This window comes from Bombina bombina, chromosome 2 (assembly GCF_027579735.1).
Source record: "Bombina bombina isolate aBomBom1 chromosome 2, aBomBom1.pri, whole genome shotgun sequence".
NCBI classification, from domain to species: domain Eukaryota; kingdom Metazoa; phylum Chordata; class Amphibia; order Anura; family Bombinatoridae; genus Bombina; species Bombina bombina.
Window position 1 is genome coordinate 1380290767 of NC_069500.1, and position 26218 is coordinate 1380316984.

A 26218-nucleotide genomic window follows, 5' to 3' on the forward strand; every position below is an offset into this window, starting at 1 on the left:
GTGTCCGATATGGGAAACATTTTCTTAAAATTAGGAGGGGGAGAAAACGAAATACCTGGTCTATCCCATTCCTTCTTAACAATTTCCGAAATTCTTTTAGGAACCAGAAAAACATCAGTGTAAGTAGGTACTTCCAAATATTTGTCCATTTTACACAATTTTTCGGGAGGAACCGTAATCGGTCACAATCATCCAGAGTCGCCAGAACATCCCTGAGCAATAAGCGGAGGTGTTCTAATTTGAATTTAAAGGATGTGAAGTCCGAATCTGTCTGAGGAAATAAATTTCCTGACTCTGAAAGTTCTCCCTCAGACATAAAATCCCTAACCCCCAAATCAGAGCATTGGGAGTTTACATCGGAAATAGCCACTAAGGCGTCAGAGGGTTCAGTATTTGTATTAATATCTGACCTATGGCATTTACCCTGCAAGCCTGGCAGCTTAGACAATACCTCTGTAAGGGTAGTAGACATGACTGCCGCCATATCTTGCAAAGTAAAAGAAGTAGACACACTAGAATAACTTGGCGTCGCTTGTGTGGGTGTTAAAGGTTGTGACACTTGGGAAGAAATAGATGGCATACCTTGATTCTCTGCAGACTGAGAATCCTCCTGAGGCCCACTTTCTTTATTTAAAATGTGATCCTTACAGTGTAAGGCCCTTTCAGTACAATAAGGGCACAATGTAAGAGGGGGTTCCACCATGGCTTCTAAACACATAGAACACTGACTTCCCATGTCAGACATGTTGAACAGACTAGTAATAACAGCACAAGTCTTTCCCAATCTTTATTATGTGTGAAAATAATACAATACAAAAAACGGTACTGCGCCTTTAAGAATAAAAAGTATACACTGTTTTTGCAAAGTCATTAAAACGATAATCAAAATGAATAATTTTGCAGTTTTTAGAGCCTAAAGTGCCATCGGATGTTGCACCACAAGTAAATGGAGAGTTAAATTTAAATTTCAGTAAATTAGGCAGGAGTAAAACGATCTGCAGACAAATTATCACCTAAATACTTCTGCACCTCGCCACAGCTCTGCTGTGGCGCCTACCTGCCCCCAAGACCTGTCAAAACGATCCGGTCCCACTCCTAAGTACAGCCTCACAGTCTGGTTCCAACCGGAGCTAATGGCTGCTACCTCTCCAGAAAACTAACTGCGCACTGAAGCGCGAAAATAGGCCCCGCCCATCATGTCTGATGAGCCCAAATTAGAGAAAACCGCATGGGAAGCGTTTTTCAAATAACATATGCACACACTGCTCCATTTTGTAATAAATATGCCATGTGAACCCCACATAAAATATTAAAAACAGCCTCAATAACCCCATAATCGTACCATAGGTTTCCTAGGCTGCCCCAGTGTCTAACCACATAGCCCATAAGTATCCCATGTTATTTTGAATGGGATAATAATACACAGGTTACCACAGTACCACCCTATAAGGACTACTGCTTGCCCCGCATGGGGAATATGCCAGCCAAATTCTGATATATCATGTCTCCTCAGAATGTAAAGGACTGCACATACCTTGAAATTGCTTGTAGCAAGAAATCGTTCCCCCATACTGAAGACTTCTCCTGTACTGCCTCAGCAACGCTTGTGGGAACGAACATTGATCTCAGTTACTACTGCTAATATCATCAGACTCAAGGCATGATTCTTCTTCTATATCATGCCAGAGTAAAAACAGTACTCACCGGTACCATTTAAAATAAAAAACTCTTGATTGAAGAAAAACTAAACTATCTTTTTATCACCACATAAACTTTACCCTTCCTATTGCTATGCATAGGCAAAGAGAATGACTGGGGGGAGGAGTTAAGGGAGGAGCTATATAGCAGCTCTGCTGTGGTGCTCTTTGCCACTTCCTGTTAGCCGGAGGATTATATCCCACAAGTAAAGGATGAAACCTGTGGACTCGGTATATCTTGTAAAATAAATTTTGGGTTCAGTGTCCCTTTAATATATGTATATACACATATTAACACATAAATATATATATATAAGCATATACATATATATTAACTGGGAACACAAAGTTCCCATAGACCACAATGTAAAGGCACTATTCAGTGCCGTTTTTTGTACAGCAGCTAGTTGGAAGCTGGGTTCTTTCCATTTGAAACAAGGTCCTGTGGCTTGTTTGTTATTTAAGGGAGAGATTAAAGTGACCATCACCCAAAATGTCTATGCCTTGCCTGTGCTAGAAAGTCCGGAAGTTAGATTAGCTTTTAAAAGCAGAAGCTATGTCCTGCTATATTCAGTAGCTAAAGGCCTTTAGAGACCCATTAAGCTCAGCATTTAATCTCCTTTTCAAGGGATATGAAACCCAACATTTTTATTTTGTGATTCAGACAGAGCATACTATTTAAAAGAAAATCTTCCAATTTTTTTTCTATGATCAAATTTGCTTTGTTCCCATGATATTCTTTGTTAACCCCTTAATGACCGGACCATTTTTCAATTTTCTTACCCTTAATGACAATGGCTATTTTTACATTTCTGTGGTGTTTGTGTTCAGCTGTAATTTTCCTCTTACTCATTTACTGTACCCACACATATTATATACCGTTTTTCTCGCCATTAAATGGACTTTCTAAAGATACCATTATTTTCATTATATCTTATAATTTACTATAAATTTTTTTTATAAAATATGAGGAAAAAATGGAAAAAACACACTTTTTCTAACTTTGACCCCCAAAATCTGTTACACATCTACAACCACTAAAAAACACCCATGCTAAATAGTTTCTAAATTTTGTCCTGAGTTTAGAAATACCCAATGTTTACATGTTCTTTGCTTTTTTTGTAAGTTATAGGGCCATAAATACAAGTAGCACTTCGCTATTTCCAAACCACTTTTTTTTCAAAATTAGCGCTAGTTACATTGGAACACTGATATCTGTAAGGAATACCTGAATATCCATTGACATGTATATATTTTTTTTTAAGTATTGATCTAGGCCCATTTTGGTATATTTCATGCCACCGTTTCACCGCCAAATGCGATCAAATTAAAAAAAATGTTCACTTTTTCACACATTTTGTCACAAACTTTAGGTTTCCCACTGAAATTATTTACAAACAGCTTCTGCAATTATGGCACAAATGGTTGTAAATGCTTCTCTGGGATCGCCTTTGTTCAGAAATAGCAGACTTATATGGCTTTGGGGTTGCTTTTTGGTAATTTGAAGGCCGCTAAATGCTGCTGCGCACAACACGTGAATTATGCCCAGCAGTGAAGGAGTTAATTAGGTAGCTTGTAGGGCGCTGGCAGGGTTAATTTTAGCTTTAGTGTAGAGATCAGCCTCCCACCTGACACATCCCACCCCCTGATCCCTCCCAAACAGCTCTCTTCCCTCCCCCACCCCACAATTGTCCCGCCATCTTAAGTACTGGCAGAAAGTCTGCCAGTACTAAATAAAAGGAGTTTTTTTTATTTTATTTTTTAAAAAAATGTATTCTGCTGTAATGGAGCCCTGCCTTAGCCCCCAACCTCCCTGATCCCCCACCAAACAGCTCTATAACCCTCCCTGCTACTTAATTGCCGCCATCTTGGGTACTGGCAGCTGTCTGCCAGTACACAATTTGCCCCCAAAAATATTTATAAATTTTGCCCCCAAAAATATTTATAAACTTTTCTGTAGTGTAGCAGCCCCCCCCCTCAATACCCCCAACCCCCCCCCCAGATCCTTTTATATATATATATATATTTATTTTTTTAATGTTTTGAACTTTTTTTTTTTTCATTGGTGTCAGTGGCTAATATGCGCGCGCGCGCCCCAAGTGCACGCGCGCGCCCGCACGCTGCCGTCTCTTTGCTTCCCTTCCCCCCGGAACACTGCACCATTGATACCGGTGCAGAGAGGGCCACAGAGTGGCTCTCTCTGCATCGGAGGCTTGTTAAAAGGTATTGCAGGATGCCTCCATATCGAGGCATCACTGCAATACCCTGAGAGCTGCTGGAAACAATTGCGATCACTTCCAGCACTCTCTTAAACAACTGACGTACCAGGTACGTCCATTGTCACTAACTGCTAGTTTTTGCAGGACGTACCTGGTACGTCAGTTGTCATTAAGGGGTTAAAGAGATACTTATGCAGGTGTCTGGAGCACTACATGGCAGGTAATAGTGCTGCCATATAGTGCTCTTGCAAATGGAAAACTGCTGTCATATAATGTTCCAGACATGGGCGGGCTCCTAAGCTGATGTGCCTGCTTTTCAACAAAAGATAAAAGAAAACAAAGAAAAAATATTAATAGAAGTAAATTAGAAAGTTGTTTAAAAGTGCTTGCTCTATCTGATCTATGAAAGAAAAAAAATTGGGTTTCATGTCCCTTTAAGGAAAATAAAACTATATTATTATTGTTGCCTGCTTTTGCTGTAAATAACCTCTACATTTTTCTCTCCCTCCACCTAACTTTTCAAGAGGAGTATCCTGAACTAAAATCTTACAAACTGTGCTAGAAAAATGAGTTGCAAATTATTTAGTCCCCTTGGCATTCGTCTGTAATGCATAGAAACTGGAGTGTAAAATATAAAAATCTTTGGGTACACAAAGTTTTCTTATTCCCAGGAGGAGGAGTGGGCTAGATTATATATATATATATATATATATATATATACAGTATATATATATATATATATATATATATATATATATACACAGTATATATATATATATATATATATATATATACACACACACACACAGTATATATAATTATCCATATGGGACTGTGCACTTTGTATTCTTTCAGAACTCTAATCTGTAAGTATCAACAGATCATATAAAACACATAATCCTATACTGCACCAATAACACCTGGATACTTTATTTCTTTTAGCCAGAGAATGTAAAAGAAAAGGAATAAAGACTGCACTGCATTACTGCTACCACTAGATGGTGGAAATGTAATGTACCAATGGGTGTGGGAGTCGCTTTGTGATTACTATGGTATATAAGTGTGCATGTGTGTTTTGTTATTACTTTAATAAAGGCCCAAGTGGAGGCCGAAACGTTGGATACTTTAATAAAGATGTGAAGAGACACCTAAGTCTTCTGTGATTCTATTGATTCTTACAGACTAAAGCTCTGAAAGTATACAACGTGTGCAGTCCCATATGGATAACTAAATGAAAGCAAAGGGAACTTAGCACCTGAACTTACAGTTGTGGGATGTGGAACTGACCAGGCATCCTATCCTATACACTCATCTACACTACCCTGTGGTATGGAGCATCTTTACCTGCAGCCAGGAGCAACATGACTACCTACTCCTTTGACAGCACTGCTGCTAAATGGATACTATATATTGACAAGTTAGAAGAACTAAACATAAAAGAGAAGCCTAAGGACATAAACCATGAATTGGTGAGATTAAAGAAAAATGAAGTAGACTTATACTTACATGCTATCTCCCTGTCTGAATAACATCATGAGTCTAAGATTCCTAAGGGGTTTAGGATAAGAAATATCCCCACTATTGGTCGAAATAACCCCGGGTTCTGTGAACATTGGTGACACATATTGAATAAATGTTCTCTTGATCTGATGTTACTGGTGGTAGAGGAATTAAGAAGAACTTTAGCCCAAATTGAACAAGAAAGGGATAAGTTTGAAGCTGAACATGGTGCGGTACTTACTGCAGACAAAACTCAGGCCTGGCTCACGAAATTGAATTATGAGATCCAGAAATATAAAGAAGATCTTGCTGCATATAAATTAAATAAATCCCAATGTGTAGCAGAGGACTATAACTTAAACCTGAACTAATTATGGCAATAAGGTATCCTCACAGCAAGCAGGAGGAGGAGACGTGACGTCCAGCGCGTAAGACCCCCAGAGGGAGCCACATTGGACTCAGCGTCATCAGGAAGTGACTCAGAACCTGTGGGGGAACAGGAATGGCGAAAATTGATATTATAAACAGTTGCAATCTAAGGTTAAAAGACCACTTCATGGATAGAATGGACACAGACTAAAAGGGAACATAAAACGAAAAGCAAGTTTGACCCCCCCTTTAAGAAATCTCAGTATTCGTACATTTGTCAAACTGGTTGAAAGGACTTGGAAAAATAGGAGAACAGTCCCTCTAAAAATATTCCTAACTTTGATAAAGCAGAATTGGATGCAGTTACAGAGTTGAGGAATAATAAAGATATTATAGTAAAACGAGCTGATAAGGGCGAAAGCATTGTCCTAATGGACTATAAAGATTACTGCAATGAGGCTTTAAGACAGCTTGAGAACAGTGAGAATTATGTCTTATTTCATAGGAATCCAACTTGGGAATATGAAAAAAAAGCTGGATAGGATTCCAGAACTGGGATTTCAGAACAGATGGATAAATCAAGATCAGAAAAATCATATACTTATTGAATACTCTAAGACACCAGCCCCTTATGTACTCCCAAAAATTCACAAGTCCTTACAGGCACCACCAGGGAGGCCAATTATTTCTGCATTTGAGTTTATGAATCAACCTTCTTGGATGATCATCTGCAAAACTGTGTAAGGAGAATACCCTCTTACATTATTTCATCAAGACTTTAGGCGACATGGAACAAATTGAGGGAGAACTGTTATTTGTTACTTTAGATGTGTCCAACTTGTACACCTTTATACCACACAAGGAGGGAATACAAGCAGTTAAGAAATTATTAAAACACTGAATATAGAGGCCCACCTATAGAATATTTTACTCTACTATTGCATTTTGTACTACACAAAAATGACTTCAAATTTAAAAATTAAATTTATTTACAGTGGATCGGGACTGCAATGGGCTCTGGAATAGCCCTGAGTTATGTCAATATTTTCATGCATTTCTATGAGCTTAAATATATTCTTGCAGACCCTATATTTAAAGAATATGGCAGGAATTATAAACGCTTTATAGATGATGTGTTTTTTGTCTGGCATGGCAGTGAAACAGCATTGACAGAATTTGTAAAAGGACTGGATGAATTACCCAGTCCTATTAAATTTGTACCAAAATGGAGCCCCCAAAAATTAGAATTCCTTGACATAGAAATATTTAAAGATAATGACAGAATTGAGACAAGAATGTATAGAAAACCAACTGACAGAAACACCTTAGTCAGGTTTGAGAGATTTAACCCCAAACATCTACTGAAATCTATGCCACTGGCGCAAATGTTCAAAACTAGAAGGCTTCCAAGGAGGAAGAAGCAGCTGTGGATGATATGGGGAGGAGGTTCTCTAAACGTGGATATCCAGAGAAATTACTACATGAACATAAAGAACAGGTTATGTCAGGGAAAGAACCTCAAAAAACAGAAAAATATGGCAACAATGTTCTTTGTAACAGATTACCACAGGCAGTTGGAAATTGAGGAAAGCTATAGATGATAACTGGAGGATCCTTCAGGCAGATGAAAGATTGTCAGAGAATTACCCATTTTCTCTTATAGAAAGGGTAAAAGCATAAAATATATGTTGATCCAAACAAACCCTGTAGAGAAATATGAAAAACAGCCTACACATTTCTTACAGAGAAAACCGGGGGTATACATATGCCATGGCTGTGTGACAACCTAATTTTGGGGGACACATTTTCACACACCCATATTGGGAGAAGGTACCAAATCAAATTTCCACTAAATTGTGAGTCCATATATTTAGTGTACATGATTAAATGCCAGTGTGGTAATATATACATTGGTAAGACACAATGTATGCTAAAGGAGAGGATGGCAACCCACAGGTCTAGCATCAGGCAGGCTATTGAGAATGGTAAAATGGACCAACCAGTTGCCAAAAACTTTTTAGTGTGCCAAGTTTGAGATGCTGCCCTATAGACCAAATACCTCCACTGAAAAGGGGTGGGGACAGAAAAAGTTAATGTTACAAAGAAAGGCAAAATAGATTCATAAACTTGTGTAAAAGTGTAGATGAAATGTATATAACTAGTGTCGAATATGATTTTGTATATATGACAATATTTTTAATAGTAGATGTATGAAGTTATGTAATCCTATACTACCAATAACACCTGGATTCTTTATTTATTTTAGCCAAAAAATGTAACAGAAAAGAAGCAAAGTCTGCAATGCATTGCTGTTACCACTAGATGGCGGAAATGTAATGTACCAATGGGTGTGTGAGTGGCTTTATGATTACTATGGTATATAAGTGTGAATATGTGTGTTTTTTTATTACCTTGATAAAGGGCCAAGTGGAGGCCAAAACATTGAAAAATTTAATAAAAATGTGAAGAGAGAGCTATGTCTTATGTGACATATATAAATATACAACCCCACACACAAATACAAAAAACATACATTTATTACATGAGTCATTATTGTATAAGCAATTAGAACATCTAGGCAAGCATCTCTGCTTGCTTTTCCTCAGAAATACTCGGTATACAGTGTTACCAATGCTGCAAAGGATTATGGGTAAGATATGCAAGTTTTGGTTCCAATATTGGTTCAACACAGCAATGCCTCTTATGGGGTAGGTGCAGCAAAATCAAAACTACTTTTGGACATCTGTTTCAAGCAATGTGATTATTTGTTGGAAATGGAGGATTTTAAGCTCACGCTTTTACGTCCACCGTAAATTAAATAAATATTGTTTTTTCCCCTGGGAATGAGCTTTACTTAGCAGCAAATCAAACCCATCTCCTGCTAATGAGAGCTAATAGCGTGAAACAGAAGTAGCTTTGTTTTTGCTGCATCTACCCTATAAAGGGATTGGTGTGGAGGCAAAAAGTGTGAGATATTGTATATCTAATTTGCATGTCTTACCCAGAATCCTTTGATGCATCGGTAACAATGTATACAGAGTATTTCTGGGGAAAAGCAAGCGGGGGTAATTTATTTTACAATAATTATACAACATTTAATTTCGCGCTTTTATCTCCACCATAACTAAAATGAATATTTATTAAATAAATATACATACACTGTACATTTAATGTTAGGACCAACACAAAAAAAAAAAAAAACTATTAGACTTTGGAAGTAAATCTATTTTTTTATGGATCTTACCCTGCGAAAATCAGGTCCTCTTGTATTTGAGACAGGGTTAGAGCGATTGACAAACTGAGAAACTGTACTGCTCTGGTGGCGACCCTCAGATACCTTCAAGGAAAAACATATAAATTCAGACAGCAAATAACAGGAGTCTACGGGCCTGATTATCTAAAATTCACAAAATGGGATATGAAAAACCTTTCTAAAAAAAGGGGGTTGTCCCTGCAATTTGCAAGATGCCTCCCAAAGAAAGTAGTGGAGTTTGCTAGAAAGGGAAACCTTGTTCGGGAGAATAAAGCAATCAGGAAGCAAGGGGCACACTTAAAAATTAAGTACTGCAGACAACATACAACAGGTTAACCTGTTTTCAGTGTTATTTTACAATCATCTATATTTCCTTATGCATGTGTTTTTCAAATAGGGTAATACATTTTCCTTTTGTTTTGTTGTTTTAAATGTATTTTAACACAATATCTTACTTTTCAGTTTGAGAGATAAAACAAGATCTGCAGGAGAAAATGTATAGAGAATACACCAGGTGTTGCTCTACAGATAATTTATAATTGGTTAACAATAAGCTATTTAAATGCCTAGATCATGAAGGTTGCTCTTGCCTTTGACAAAGCTCTTTAACCCCTTAGTAACCACAGCACTTTTTAATTTTCTGCGGTGTTTGTGTTTAGCTGTAATTTTCCTCTTACTCATTTACTGTACCCACACATATTATATACCGTTTTTCTCGCCATTAAATGGACTTTATAAAGATACCATTATTTCATCATATCTTATTATTTACTATAAAAAAATGATAAAATATGATGAAAAAATGGAAAAGAAACACTTTTTTTTTAACTTTGACCCTCAAAATCTGTTGCACATCTGCAACCAACAAAAAACACCCATGCTAAATAGTTTCTAAATTTTGTCCTGAGTTTAGAAATACCCAATGTTTACATGTTGTTTGCTTTTTTTGCAAGTTATAGGGCAATAAGTACAAGTAACACTTTGCTATTTCCAACCCATTTTTTTTTTTTTTTCCAAATTAGCGATGGTTACATTGGAACACTGATATATGTCAGGAAGCCCTGAATAACCCTTCACATGTATATATATATATTTTTGCAGACAACCAAAAATATTAATTTAGGCCCATTTTTGTATATTTTATGCCACCATTTCACCGCCAAAAGCAATCAAATAAAGAAAATCGTTCACTTTTTCACAAACTTCTCACTGAAATTATTTACAAACAGCTTGTGCAATTATGGCACAAATGGTTGTAAATGCTTCTCTTGGATCCCTTTGTTCAGAAATAGCAGACATACAGGGAGTGCAGAAATATTAGGCAAGTTGTATTTTTGAGGATTAATTTTATTATTGAACAACAACCATGTTCTCAATGAACCAAAAAACTCATTAATATCAAAGCTGAATAGTTTTGGAAGTAGTTTTTAGTTTGTTTTTAGTTATAGCTATTTTAGGGGGATATCTGTGTGTGCAGGTGACTATTACTGTGCATAATTATTAGGCAACTTAACAAAAAACAAATATATACCCATTTCAATTATTTATTTTTACCAGTGAAACCAATATAACATCTCAACATTCACAAATATACATTTCTGACATTCAAAAACAAAACAAAAACAAATCAGTGACCAATATAGCCACCTTTCTTTGCAAGGACACTCAAAAGCCGGCCATCCATGGATTCTGTCAGTGTTTTGATTTGTTCACCATCAACATTGCGTGCAGCAGCAACCACAGCCTCCCAGACACTGTTCAGAGAGGTGTACTGTTTTCCCTCCTTGTAAATCTCACATTTGATGATGGACCACAGGTTCTCAATGGGATTCAGATCAGGTGAACAAGGAGGCCATGTCATTAGATTTTCTTCTTTTATACCCTTTCTTGCCAGCCACGCTGTGGAGTACTTGGACGCGTGTGATGGAGCATTGTCCTGCATGAAAATCATGTTTTTCTTGAAGGATGCAGACTTCTTCCTGTACCACTGCTTGAAGAAGGTGTCTTCCAGAAACTGGCAGTAGGACTGGGAGTTGAGCTTGACTCCATCCTCAACCCGAAAAGGCCCCACAAGCTCATCTTTGATGATACCAGCCCAAACCAGTACTCCACCTCCACCTTGCTGGCGTCTGAGTCGGACTGGAGCTCTCTGCCCTTTACCAATCCAGCCACGGGCCCATCCATCTGGCCCATCAAGACTCACTCTCATTTCATCAGTCCATAAAACCTTAGAAAAATCAGTCTTGAGATATTTCTTGGCCCAGTCTTGACGTTTCAGCTTGTGTGTCTTGTTCAGTGGTGGTCGTCTTTCAGCCTTTCTTACCTTGGCCATGTCTCTGAGTATTGCACACCTTGTGCTTTTGGGCACTCCAGTGATGTTGCAGCTCTGAAATATGGCCAAACTGGTGGCAAGTGGCATCTTGGCAGCTGCACGCTTGACTTTTCTCAGTTCATGGGCAGTTATTTTGCGCCTTGGTTTTTCCACACGCTTCTTGCGACCCTGTTGACTATTTTGAATGAAACGCTTGATTGTTCGATGATCACGCTTCAGAAGCTTTGCAATTTTAAGAGTGCTGCATCCCTCTGCAAGATATCTCACTATTTTTGACTTTTCTGAGCCTGTCAAGTACTTCTTTTGACCCATTTTGCCAAAGGAAAGGAAGTTGCCTAATAATTATGCACACCTGATATAGGGTGTTGATGTCATTAGACCACACCCCTTCTCATTACAGAGATGCACATCACCTAATATGCTTAATTGGTAGTAGGCTTTCGAGCCTATACAGCTTGGAGTAAGACAACATGCATAAAGAGGATGATGTGGTCAAAATACTTATTTGCCTAATAATTCTGCACTTCCTGTATATGGCTTTGGCATTTCTTTTTGGTAACTAGAATGCTGCTAAATTCCGCTGCACACAACACGTGTGTTATGCCCAGCAATAAAAGGGTTAATTAGGTAGCTTGTAGTGAGCCTGTAGTGTTCATTTTAGCTTTAGTGTAGTGTAGTAGAAAACCCAAAGTATTGATCTAGGCCAGTTTTGGTATATTTCATGCCACCATTTCACCACCAAATGCGATCAAATGAATTTTTTTTTTTCACTTTTTCACAATTTTAAGTTTCTCACTGAAATTATTTACAAACAGTTAGTGCAAACATGGCACAAATAGTTGTAAATGCTTCTCTGTGATCCCCTTTGTTCAGAAATAGACATATATGGCTTTGGCATTGATTTTTGTTAATTAGAAGGCTGCTAAATGCTGCTGCGCACCACACTTTTATGCCCAGCAGTGAAGGGGTTAATTGGGTAGCTTGAAGGGTTAATTTTAGCTTTAGTGTAGAGATCAGCCTCCCACCTGACACATCCCACCCCCTGATCCCTCCCTGACCCCCCTCAAAGAGCTCCCTTCCCTCCCCCACCCCACAGTTGTCACCGCCATCTTAAGTACTGGCAGAAAGTCTGACAGCACTAAAATAAAAGGCTTTTTTTCCCCATATATATTCTGCAGTGTAGGATCCCCCTGTTACGGTATCAACAGGATACCAAGGGTTAATACCAGATGAACAATGTCCTGAATATGGGAATCAGCAATTCACAACCCCAAACAGTTTTTCCCCTCAAACATGAGACCAGGCTCCACATCAGGTTTAAAACAGAATGTCATTTATTAAAGGCTAGATGCCTAGTATTTATACAGGTTTGACCCCAGATGGGGGGGTTGAAAGACTCTTGTACATTAGATAAAAGGGGAAGACGCCCTTTGACATGATACAATAGAATTACATTACTTAACACTTTAAACACAAGACACTCTTGGCTTTCCTTATCACTTAGGCGTCTGCTCTCTGAGAGTGATTAAACAATGGAATGCTTATCACTAACTTAATTATAGCTGATGCCAGCAACTTGTCTTTTAGAAAACAGCTTCTCAAAGCTACACAAGGTCAATTCTTTTAGTTCTGACCACAGGGTCTGTCACATAGCTCCCCCCTTGTGGAACACTCCGGCAGACCCGGCTTGACCCTTTGGCGGGTCAACCTGGGGATGACCGGACTAGGAGGTGGTAGGCATGTCAGTTTGCCAGGACAATCCATCTGTATTCCCGTTATGAGAGAGAATTCCTGTCCATACAAACAAGGGTTCAACTTCCTCAGTGCCCAGACTAGGGCTAAACAGTCCTTCAAAATCCCATCAGCTTCTTTACGAGTTTTCTGTACCTGCTCTTTATAGGTATCCACAATCCCTTCATACTGACATAGGGTGCCCTTGAGTTGCTGCACCTCACTATGAGCCAGCGTCAGCTTCTCCTCAAGTGTCGCTAAGTTTGTCTTTAATGTTTCATGTCCCACTCTCAAGCTGGTGTTTTCTGCAGTCTGTCGGTGCAGCTTGTCTAGCAGAGATTCACGTTCTAAACGTGCTTTTTCCTCTTTGCTCCTCTTCTCCTTCATCAGCGCATTGTAACGGGACTTCCACGTATCAATAGCGGATAGAGATTTACTGAGCTCAGCGTCCTGGGGCTTAGCAGCAGGTGGGTCAGTCTCTGCTGCACGGATCTGGGCACGGGTAGTTACAGGGTTAACATCAGCGGGACCCATAGGAGCATAGGCAGAAACAATGGGGGCCAAGTTATTTCCAAGGAGAACATCAGCGGGTAAATCCTTAATGACCCCCACATTCACAGGTCTAGCGTCCCCACTCCCCAATCCAAATGTACCCTGGCAACAGGTAGGCGGAACACAGCGCCCCCTGCTACCCTCACAGTCACAGTGTCTCTAGTGTGCTGTTTCTCAGACACCAAGTTCTTTTGAAGCAAGGTCGTGGTAGCACCAGTATCCCGTAGACTACTGACCTCCTTCCCATTCACTTTAACCAGTCGCCGGTTATTCCGGCGGGCAGCTTGCACAAGGTCTGCTTCATGTAGGATGCCCCAGCATTCTTGCGCCTCTACGTAGCGGGCCGCAGGCTGAGGGTTACGTGTGATTCCGCCGGCAGGTCTTCTCCAGGACTGTGCTTGGTTCGCTGCATTTAGGGGACACTCTGGTCTTTTGTGCCCTAGTTGCTTACATCCAAAGCACCGAATCGGTTGTGAGTAGCCCCGCAAATTGAACCGGGCTCTCTGAGGGTAGTTCGTGGCCGGAGGCCGTGTGGTATAGCGGTGCGCCGGGGGTGGGTAACTGGCAGCTGCCGGGGTGACTGGGGGTCTGTACTCCACTCTAGCAGAGGGCTTAGTGGTAGCAGTGTCCAGTTTGCGGGCATCCGTATACTCATCTGCCAGGCGAGCAGCTTCATGCAGGGTGGAGGGTTTATGGTCCCGAACCCACTCTCTAACTCCTGCTGATAACTTGTCAAAGCAATGTTCCAACAGGAATAGCTGCAGCACCTCTTCCCCAGATACGGCTTGGCACCCCGCTATCCAGTGAGCTGCTGTGCGGTCCACCTTACATGCCCACTCAACGTAGGAATCACCAGCTAATTTAACAGTGTCTCTGAACCGCCTCCGGTATGCCTCCGGTGTAACCGCATACCTGGAGAGCAGAGCCTCTTTTACAGTATTATAATCCCCGACTTCCTCATCTGGAATGGCCCGAAAAGCCTCACTGGCCCGGCCGGATAATTTTCCGGATAATATCGTGACCCAGTCCTCTGCGGGTACCTTGTGTAGTGCACATTGCCTTTCAAAATCCGCAAGGTACCCATCAATCTCTCCTTCTGTTTCCAGGAAGTTTTTAAAAGCTGCAAAATTTACTTTTCCCTTTTCCACTCGGGTTGCTGTGACTTGGGCTGCTGCAGCGCTGCTTTGGCGAAGTAGGTTGGCCTCCACAGCTGCTATGACCCGGTCGATAATTTCCGCCGATGGGTTGGGGCCATAATGTGCCAGTCTTATTTTAACCGCCCGATCAAAGCTTGCTTCTTCAGGGGTTCTGTCTGCTATGCTGGGCCCATTGGTTCCTTCTGTCCTTGGTACTCTAATGAGATAAAACATGGAAAAGAGTGCAGGGTAGCGCTAATAAAAGCAAAGAGCTCTAAATATATACGGTATATCTATACTGATATAGTGATGTGTAAATGTTGTTTTTTAAAAAAGAATATATCTGTGTAGATCGAATAATAAAATTTAATATACAATAATGGAATAACAGTATAGTGCCGGCACTAATTTAAAACAATATGATGATATAAGACATAAATATAAAATGCATAAAAAATCAAATAGTGGTTCCAGGTATTTGTACACTACCAACGATATTATATTGCAACTATTGAGATATAAAAGCAAGAAACAAAGCTGGCTTGCTGGATACTTATGGCAGCATAAACTGCAAGTGTGTCCGTATTGAATATGGAGCAATGTTCTCAAATTGGGCACACAAATTACCGTCTCTGATGTATGTAAAGCTGTCCGTTGTTATTAAGTCCCGTGACTTTGTGCAGAGTGATTCTCCTGGTGTGAATGAAGCAAGTATTGGTATAGAAAGCACGCTATTAATTTATGTAATTCTTCAGTGCTTATTGTGAATAATCTTGCAGCGTCCTTAGATAATGGCCACAGTGGCAGGTATAAGGGTAGGTCCTGGGACAGAGGTATTAGCTGGCTTCTGATGATTTGTTTCACAGCTATACCAAACGAGTCCTATTACCCTTACCAGTATGAAAGTCAGGAGCTTGCTTGAAACCCCAGATGTATTAAGGTAATCATCAAATGGACACAAGCGGTAAGCAGATCATGGGCCGGATTTTTAAGCATATATCAGCCACTCTATATTGTGTGAGAGGGATATTGCGCCGTACCTACTGTAACCACTTGTATCAAAGGTAAGGATTGGAAGTAGACGAGCAAATCTACGCGTTTCAGCCCGATAGGCCTTTATCAAGATCAAGACGGTAATTTGTGTGCCCAATTGAGAACATTGCTCCATATTCAATACGGACACACTTGCAGTTTATGCTGCCATAAGTATCCAGCAAGCCAGCTTTGTTTCTTGCTTTTATATCTCAATAGTTGCAATATAATATCGTTGGTAGTGTACAAATACCTGGAACCACTATTTGATTTTTTATGCATTTTATATTTATGTCTTATATCATCATATTGTTTTAAATTAGTGCCGGCACTATACTGTTATTCCATTATTGTATATTAAATTTTATTATTCGATCTACACAGATATATTCTTTTTTAAAAAACAACATTTACACATCACTATATCAGTATAGATATACTGTATATATTTAGAGCTCTTTGCTTTTATTAGCGCTACCCTGCACTCTTTTCCACTCTTTCCATCTTAGTCAGTATTGTAATAATCCCCCTCTTCCTGAGGTTACTGGCTTGTGTAGTTGCTCTTCTGGGCGATAAGGTTCATTCCATCGCTTGCCACCAATTGTTACGGTACCAACAGGATACCAAGGGTTAATACCAGATGAACAATGTCCTGAATATGGGAATCAGCAATTCACAACCCCAACAAGTTTTTCCCCTCAAACATGAGACCAGGCTCCACATCAGGTTTAAAACAGAATGTCATTTATTAAAGGCTAGATGCCTAGTATTTATACAGGTTTGACCCCAGATGGGGGGTTGAAAGACTCTTGTACATTAGATAAAAGGGGAAGACGCCCTTTGACATGATACAATAGAATTACATTACTTAACACTTTAAACACAAGACACTCTTGGCTTTCCTTATCACTTAGGCGTCTGCTCTCTGAGAGTTATTAAACAATGGAATGCTTATCACTAACTTAATTATAGCTGATGCCAGCAACTTGTCTTTTAGAAAACAGCTTCTCAAAGCTACACAAGGTCAATTCTTTTAGTTCTGACCACAGGGTCTGTCACACCCCCTAAGCCCCCAACCTCCCTGATCCCCACCCAAACAGTTCTCTAACCCTCCCCCCTCTACCTATTTGTCGCCATCTTGGGTACTGGCAGCTGTAAGCCAGTACCCACTTTGCAACAAAATGTTATTAAACACCCCATTTTTCTGTAGTGTTTTTCTGTAGTGTAGCTGCCCCCTCAATAAACTCCCCACCCCGCCTCCCAGATCCCTTTCCCAAAGACTTATTCCCCCCCTCACCCTTCTTCCCTCACCCTCCATGAAGATCCATCACAGTAGCGGAAGGGCTGGCCCCGCCCTGCCCATTTACACGAGTGCCCCCGCCCCTCGTGCACGCGCACGCTCCCTCTGCCAGAACTCATCTGCAGCGATGGGCCGCCCACCCGCCTCCCTCGTATCCCTCCCATGCCACCAACGATCGGCCCCTCTGCATCGGTTACCAAAAAAAGGGTATTACACGATGCCTCAACATCGAGACATCGCTGCAATACCCTGAAAGCATCTAAAAGCGATCACAATCGCTTCCAATGCTTGAAACCCCAGAGGATGTGCCAGGCACGTCCTTAGTCATTAACGGACACCCAATGAGAGACGTGCCTGACACGTCTTCTGTCGCCAAGGGGTTAAGCCGAAATGCGCGTCAGGTGTGAGCCGCAGCTGTGGGATTTGTGGCGGTTTGTCATTATGACTGTTATGTATTTGGTACATTTGTAAATTCACTCTTTATTTGCTGCATGTCACATAGTGCTAAGGCCAATTTATTTCTCCCATTGAGGGTCTAGTAAAATCATACCGGTAAACATGGTAGGGGAAGTCTCCTCAGTTGGATGGATGTGTAGCAGAGCATCTTACTAGCATTTGCGAACTTGTAGTGTTACACTATTTGCCTCCTTTTCCCAAAGCATATGTACTGGCTTAATACCGTAGTTTGATATTTTTTACTTATCTTTTAATATTATGCTTTGTGGTTTTATAGTACCATAGTAAAAGTTAAGTTTATATTTTTCCTCATGACTGAGTGCATATTTTGCTTACTATCGGCTAGATTATGAGTTTTGCGTTAAGCTGAAAAAGCAGTGTTAACAGGTCCTAACGCTGCTTTTTCACTACCGCTGCTATTACGAGTCTTGCAGGTATAGGTGTACCGGACACTTGTTTGGCCTTACCACAAACCGACTTAAGTAAACTTCGTAAACCCTTTTTTCTATGGGACTTCCATAGCGCCGGTATTACGAGTCTGTCCTGGGAGGCCAAAAAGTGAGCGGTACAGCCTCTAAAGACAAGATCCGTAACGCATTCTAAAGTCAGTAGTTATGAGTTTTACACTACAACGCTGTAGCATAAAACTCATAACTAAAGTGCTAAAAAGTACACTAACACCCATAAACTACCTATTAACCCCTAAACCAAGGCCCTCCCGCATCGCAAACACTATAATAAAAATTTTAACCCCTAATCTGCCGCTCCGGACATCGCCGCCACTAGAATAAACATATTAACCCCTAAACCGCAGCACTCCCGCCTCGCAAACACTACATTATTCCTATTTAAAACTAAATACTTACCTATAAAATTAACCCTAAGCTAGCTACAATATAACTAAGAGTTACATTGTATCTAGCTTAGGGTTTATTTTTATTTTACAGGCAATTTTGTATTTATTTTAACAAGGTAGAATAGTTATTAAATAGTTATTAACTATTTAATAACTACCTAGCTAAAATAAAGACACATTTACCTGTAAAATAAAACCTAACCTAAGTTACACTAACACCTAACACTACACTACAATTAAATAAATTACCTACATTAAATACAATTAAATAAATTAAATTAGCTAAATTACAAAAAAACAAAACACTAAATTACAGAAAATAAAAAACAAATTACAGATCTTTAAACTAATTACACCTAATCTAATAGCCTTATCAAAATAAAAAAAGCCCCTCCAAAATAAAACCCTAGCCAAAACTAAACTACCAATAGCCCTTAAAAGGGCCTTTTGCTGGGTATTGCCCCAAAGAAATCAATTCTTTTGCTTTTAAAAAAAATACAACCCCCCCCCAACAGTAAAACCCACCACCCACACAACCAACCCCCCAAATAAAATACTAACTAAAAAAACCTAAGCTCACCATTGCCCTGAAAAGGGCATTTGGATGGGCATTGCCCTTAAAAGGGCATTACGCTCTATTGCAGGCCCAAAGCCCAAACCTAAAAAATAAACCCACCCAATACACCTTTAGAAGACCTTCTTTAGGCAGAAGTAGTCCTCCAGACGATCAGAAGTCTTCATCCAGACGACATCTTTCTATCAGCCAATCGGAATTAAGGTAGAAAAAATCCTATTGGCTGATTGGATCAGCCAATAAGATTGAGCTCACATTCCATTGGCTGATTGGAACAGAAAATAGAATGCTCAATCCTATTGGCTGATCCAATCAGCCAATAGGATTGAAGTTCAATCCTATTGGCTGATCTAATCAGCCAATAGGATTTTTTCAACCTTAAAGGGACAGTCTACCATAGAATTGTTATTGTTTTAAAAGATAGATAATCCGTTTATTACCCATTCCCCAGTTTTGCATAACCAACACAGTTATATTAACACTCTTTTTACCTCTGTGATTACCTTGTATCTAGGAACCTTCTTCCTGCCCCCTGATCACATGACTGTGACTGTTTATTATCTATTGTCTAAAATTTAGCATTTTTTTGTGCTAAATCTTAAATAACCCCCTGTGCCTGAACACAGTGTTATCTATATGGCCCACGTGTACTTTCTGTCTCTTTGTGTTGAAAAGAGATTTAAAAAGCCTGTGATAAGAGGCAGCCCTCAAAGGCTTAGAAATTAGCATATGAGCCTACCTATGTTTAGTTTAAACTAAGAATACCAAGAGAAAAAAGCAAATTTGATGATAAAAGTAAATTGAAAAGTTAATTAAAATTAAAAGTCCTATCTGAATAATGAAAGTTTAATTTATACTAGACTGTCCCTTTAATTCTGATTGGCTGATAGAATTCTATCAGTCAATCGGAATCTAAGGGACGCCATCTTGGATGACTTCACTTAAAGAGATATTCATTCAGCAAGAAGACTTTGTTGGAAGAGGATGCTCCGCGTCGGATGTCTTGAAGATGGACCCGCTCTGAGCTGGAAGGATGAAGATGGAAGATGCTGTCTGGATGAAGACTTCTGCCCGTCTGGAGGACCACTTCTGCCTGTCTGGAAGACCACTTCTGCCGGCTTCGTTGAGGACATCTTGCCGCTTGGATGAAGACTTCTCCCGGTAAGTGAATCTTCGGGGGTTAGAGTTAGGATTTTTTTAAGGGTGTATTGGGTGGGTTTATTTTTTAGGTTAGAGCTTTGGGCCTGCAATAGAGCTAAATGCCCTTTTAAGGGCAATGCCCATCCAAATGCCTTTTCAGGGCAATGGGGAGCTTAGGTTTTTTTAGTTAGTATTTTATTTGGGGGTTGGTTGTGTGGGTGGTGGGTTTTACTGTTGGGGGGTGTTTGTATTTTTTTTAAAGGAAAAAGAGCTGATTTCTTTGGGGCAATGCCCAGCAAAAGGCCCTTTTAAGGGCTATTGGTAGTTTAGTTTAGGCTAGGGGTTTTTTTTTATTGGGGGGGGGGTTTATTTTGATAGGGCTATTAGATTAGGTGTAATTAGTTGAAAGATCTGTAATTTGTTTTTTTATTTTCTGTAATTTAGTGTTTGTTTGTTTTTGTGATTTAGCTAATTTAATTTAATTGTATTTATTGTAGGTAATTTATTTAATTGTAGTGTAGTGTTAGGTGTTAGTGTAACTTAGTTTAGGTTTTATTTTACAGGTAAATTTGTCTTTATTTTAGCTAGGTAGTTATTAAATAGTTAATAACTATTTAATAACTATTCTACCTAGTTAAAATAAATACAAACTTGCCTGTAAAATAAACCCTAAGCTAGATACAATGTAACTATTAGTTATATTGTAGCTAGCTTAGGGTTAATTTTATAGGTAAGTATTTAGTTTTAAATAGGAATTATTTAGTTAATAATAGAAATTTTATTTAGATTTATTTAAATTATATTTCAATTAGGGGGTGTTAGGGTTAGACTTAGGTTTAGGGGTTAATAAATTTAATTTAGGGGCGGCAGATTAGGGGTTAATAAGTGTAGGTAGGTTGCGGCGACATTGGGGGTGGCAGATTAGGGGTTAAAAAATATAATGTAGGTGTCAGCGATGTTGGGGGCAGCAGATTAGGGGTTAATAAATATAATATAGGTAGTGGCGGTGTCCGGAGAGGCAAATTAGGTGTTAATAAGTATAATGCAGGTGTTGGCGATGTCAGGGGCGGCAGATTATGGTTTATTAGGTATAAGATTAGGGGTATTTAGACTCGGGGTTCATGTTAGGGTGTTAGGTGTAAACATAACTTTTATTTCCCCATAGGAATCAATGGGGCTGCGTTAGTGAGATTTACTCTGCTTTTTGGCAGGTGTTAGACTTTTTCTCAGCCGGCTCTCCCCATTGATGTCTATGGGGAAATCGTGCACGAGCACTTACAACCAGCTCACCGCTGACTTAAGCAGCGCTGGTATTGGAGTGCGGTAAGGAGCACAATTTTGCTCTACGCTCACTTCTTGCCTTTTAAAAGGTAAAAACCTGTAATACCAGCGCTGTATGTAAGTGAGCGGTGAGAAGAAACTGCTCATTAGCACCGCACAGCTCATAACGCAAAACTCGTAATCTGGCCGTAAGATATTGATATATTAAATTTATAATATTTCAGTGTTTTTGTATTGTTCTCCCCAATCTCAGGGCAGAAGTGATGATATAAAATGCTCTATAACTAAGACATTAGGCACCACCAGTGCTTATTATATCTCCAAGTACCAGTAGTATGGTGTTGATATAATATTATGGGATAACAAGTATAATTAAAAATGCTAATATATTTGATTATAAAAAAATAACACTAGAGCTTTATTTTGGGGGCAACTGAGGGACAGTTTTAAAATAAACCAGAGGTATGACCTCTGGTTAATTTTCAGAGTGCTAATTGCTACCGCAAGCTCGCGGTAGCATTAAAGGGACAGTCTACTCAAAATTAAAATGCAATTTTCCAATTTACATTTATCATCAAATTTGCTTTGCTCTCTTGGTATTTTTTGTGGAAAGCTAAACCTAGACTGGCTTATATGCTAATTTCTAAACCATCAAACTGCCTCTTATCTTAGTGCATTTTGACAGTTTTTCAGTTAGACACTGTTAGTTCATGTGTGTCATATACATAACATTGTGCTCACGCATGTGAAGTTCTTCATGAGTCAGCACAAATTAGCTAAAATGCAAGTCTGCCAAAAGCACTGAAATAAGGGGGCAGTCTGCAGAGGCTTAGATACAAGTTAATCACAGAGGTAAAAAGTGTATTAATATAACAGTGTTGGTTATGTAAAACTTGGAAAGCGGTAATAAAGGGATTATCTATCTGTTTAATCAACAACAATTCTGGAGTAGACTCTCTCTTTAACCAGCCACTTGTAATCCCATGTTATTTAACATTAAATTAGTGCTACACTTGTAATCTAGGCCAATTTAAGACCACAAATAAAAGGGGATAAAACAATTAGAGCCAGATTACGCAAAATTGCGCTTTCGGGAGCGTGACATTTGCGCTCTACTCATGATACCAGCACACGTAAAGAGCGCACTTCAATAGGCTCCAATGGGAGCCTTGTTTTTATGCCGATAGTCACGGCAAAGAACCTAGCGCAGCGAAGGGTCTAAGTTGCGTAGTGATGGGCAGCAAAGTTTAAATATATATGTATATGAATATATATTTATGTGTTTATATGTGTATATACACATATTAACATATACATGTATATAAGCATATACATATGTATTTTGAGTAATAACAGTCCCCATAGATTGCAATGTAAAGGTACTTTTCAGTGCTCTTTTTTTCTAACAGCCCACATCCACACACTTTAATCCCTTAAAACTGCTTTGTGCAGTTATATTTTTTTTTTAAAATGGTACAATATTTTTTAATTTAAAAGCAACACTACACTTTATTTTGGGGGCAATTGGTGGATATTTTAAAATGAACCAGGGGTATGACCTCTAGTTAATTTTCAGAGCACCCATAAACGTGTGAATTTGCCCGTTTACGAGCGCACGTGCTCCACTTGTAATCCAGCCCTTAACGAGAACAGTTAATCTGAATTTATCTCTAAACAGATAGTTTAGAAGTGGATATTTAATGATAGGGATTGTAAAGCCTAGAAACATTTATGTATATTAGGTTCAGAGAGCTAATGAAAAAAGTATTTTTCTGCACTTTCCCTTTAACAAATTGTCACTAATTCCTGTTTATTTACCCTGGTAAAAACCTAGACAGGCAGATAGATACAGTTGATAGATTTGCCATCTGATCCGATCTCTGTAAATTATGCATGATCTAAATTTTTAATGAACTGTTTAAATGGGGCTCATTAAAGTATTTCGGGTGAATTTATGAATATTGAGGAACCAAAAGAGAATCTGTCATTGATTGAAGGGAAGAGGTTAGAATTAAAATAAAAGGGGAAAACATTTCACAATCATCCTCTCAAAAGTTAATCTCATTTAGAGGGAAACAAAGTTTCATTTCTAAAGAATAAAAACAGAATTTATGCTTACCTGATAAATTAGTTTCTTTCATGGTGGTGAGAGTCCACTATCCTTTGCTCTTGGGAATTACTCTTCTCTACCACCCAAAGAGCTCTATAAAACCCCTCCCACCTCACACATACCTCAGTCTAACATATGGCCACTCAAATGAGATAAGAAAAAGTAAGAAGAGACATAAAAGGAGCAGGGGAAAAAAGAAGATGTGCTGAAGAAAAAAACTAAACCCCAAAAAACACAAGGGTGGGGTCTTGTGGACTCTCACCAGCATGAAAGAAATTAATTTATCATGTAAGCATAAATTATGTTCTCTTTCATACAGGTGGTGAGAGTCCATGATCCTTTACTCTTGGGAACTAATAACCAAGCTGAGGAATCTATGAGTAATAACATAAAGGGAGGGATTTAAAAATAAATTCACAACCCCGATAATAATTTTTTAATGCACTTAAAATAAGAAAAACAGGTGACAAAATCAAACTGAGACAACTGCCTGAAGAACCTTTCTACCAAATGCTGCTTTAGAAGAAGCAAAAACATAAAAAAGGTAGAATTTAGTAAAAGTATGCAAAGAAGAACAATTAGCTGCCTTGCAAATTTGATCAACTGAAGCCTCATTCCTAAAAGCCCAATAAGTGGCAACTGACATAATAGAATGAGTAGTAATCCGCTGCGGTGGAGGCTGACCTGCCTCCAAATAAACTTTGTGAACCAAACATTTTAACCAAGAGGCTAAAGAAACAGCAAAAACTTTCTGTCCCTTCCTAGGACCAGAAAAAAGAACGAACAAACTGGAAATCTGTCTAAAACCCTTAGTAGCATCAATGTAATATTTCAATACCCTAATGAAATCCAAATAATGCAAAGATATTTCAGAAGTATCCTTAGGATTAGGACACAAAGAAGAAACAACATTCTATCTGCTAAAGTTATCTGAAGAAACAACCTTAGGTAAAATATTAAATGATGTCCGTAAAACAGCCTTATCCTGATGAAAAATCAGATGAGGAGGTTCACAAGAAAGAGCAGTTTAGCCAGAGTGGAAATGGCCCCATCCACCTTGGGATCGCTTTCCCCATAAATCTAAATTAGCAGCAGGTAAAGGATATAACTTTTTAAACCTTGCAGAAGGAGTAAAAGAATCTCCTGGCTTAGACCATTTCCTAGAGATCATGTCAGACACAGCATCAGGCACAACATATTTTTTTTTTTAATTTACATGATTACAAGGTTTATCATCAGAAACTTTAGGATCTTTATTCCCTAAAGTAATAAAGACCTCCTTTAAAACAGAAAGAATCCTCATGCCCAGAGGAAACTTCCCCATCTGAAGACAAAACAGTATCCCTGGTCTCAGGGTACATAGCACTTGTGAAAGGTAAAATCTTAACTAACTTTTTACACTTGTTTGAAGGCGGAAGAGCAGCCAACGTTTCAGAAACTGCAACCTTGATAAAAAAAAATCATGGCAGGAGGCACTACATCAGCATCCTGTATCCTGTAATAAACAAACAGTAGGTGCATTAGTACCCAGAGAAACAGCATTAACAAATCTAAACATGAGCCACATAAATGAATAGGAGAAAGCACTTCAGCTCTCTTCAATAAGCACACCTAATAATGGTAGAAAGGTGTTCAGGAGACTTTTCTTGGGTAGATTTAGGGACAGAATCCTGCTGCTCCATTATAGCATAAGGCAAAGAAATGCAATAAACACTAAAACCCCATTAAAAATTTCTTGAGAAATGGACACCACTTACCCCCTCCTAAGCAGCTTTTAGAGAATTCTATCAGTCAATCGGAATTCAAGGGACGCCATCTTCCTAGGACCAGAAAAAAGAACGAACAAACTGGAAATCTGTCTAAAACCCTTAGTAGCATCAATGTAATATTTCAATGCCCTAATGAAATCCAAATAATGCAAAGATATTTCAGAAGCATCCTTAGGATTAGGACACAAAGAAGAAACAACATTCTATCTGCTAAAGTTATCTGAAGAAACAACCTTAGGTAAAATATTAAATGATGTCCGTAAAACAGCCTTATCCTGATGAAAAATCAGATGAGGAGGTTCACAAGAAAGAGCAGTTTAGCCAGAGTGGAAATGGCCCCATCCACCTTGGGATCGCTTTCCCCATAAATCTAAATTAGAAGCAGGTAAAGGATATAACTTTTTAAACCTTGCAGAAGGAGTAAAAGAATCTCCTGGCTTAGACCATTTCCTAGAGATCATGTCAGACACAGCATCAGGCACAACATATTTTTTTTTTTTAATTTACATGATTACAAGGTTTATCATCAGAAACTTTAGGATCTTTATTCCCTAAAGTAATAAAGACCTCCTTTAAAACAGAAAGAATCCTCATGCCCAGAGGAAACTTCCCCATCTGAAGACAAAACAGTATCCCTGGTCTCAGGGTACATAGCACTTGTAAAAGGTAAAATCTTAACTAACTTTTTACACTTGTTTGAAGGCGGAAGAGCAGCCAACGTTTCAGAAACTGCAACCTTGATAAAAAAAAATCATGGCAGGAGGCACTACATCAGCATCCTGTATCCTGTAATAAACAAACAGTAGGTGCATTAGTACCCAGAGAAACAGCATTAACAAATCTAAACATGAGCCACATAAATGAATAGGAGAAAGCACTTCAGCTCTCTTCAATAAGCACACCTAATAATG

General features: G+C 39.0%; 1 protein-coding gene across 3 annotated transcripts in view; it reads right to left on the reverse strand.

Annotated features, from left to right (window-relative positions):
- MAVS (mitochondrial antiviral signaling protein) overlaps window positions 1-26218 on the reverse strand; it is a 243496-nt gene that overhangs the window by 21119 nt on the left and 196159 nt on the right. For all 3 annotated transcript variants that reach the window (XM_053704305.1, XM_053704304.1, XM_053704303.1), the window contains one exon: window positions 9030-9122. In XM_053704305.1, the coding sequence (XP_053560280.1) occupies window positions 9030-9122 (93 nt within the window). The remainder of the gene's footprint in view (window positions 1-9029; window positions 9123-26218) is intronic.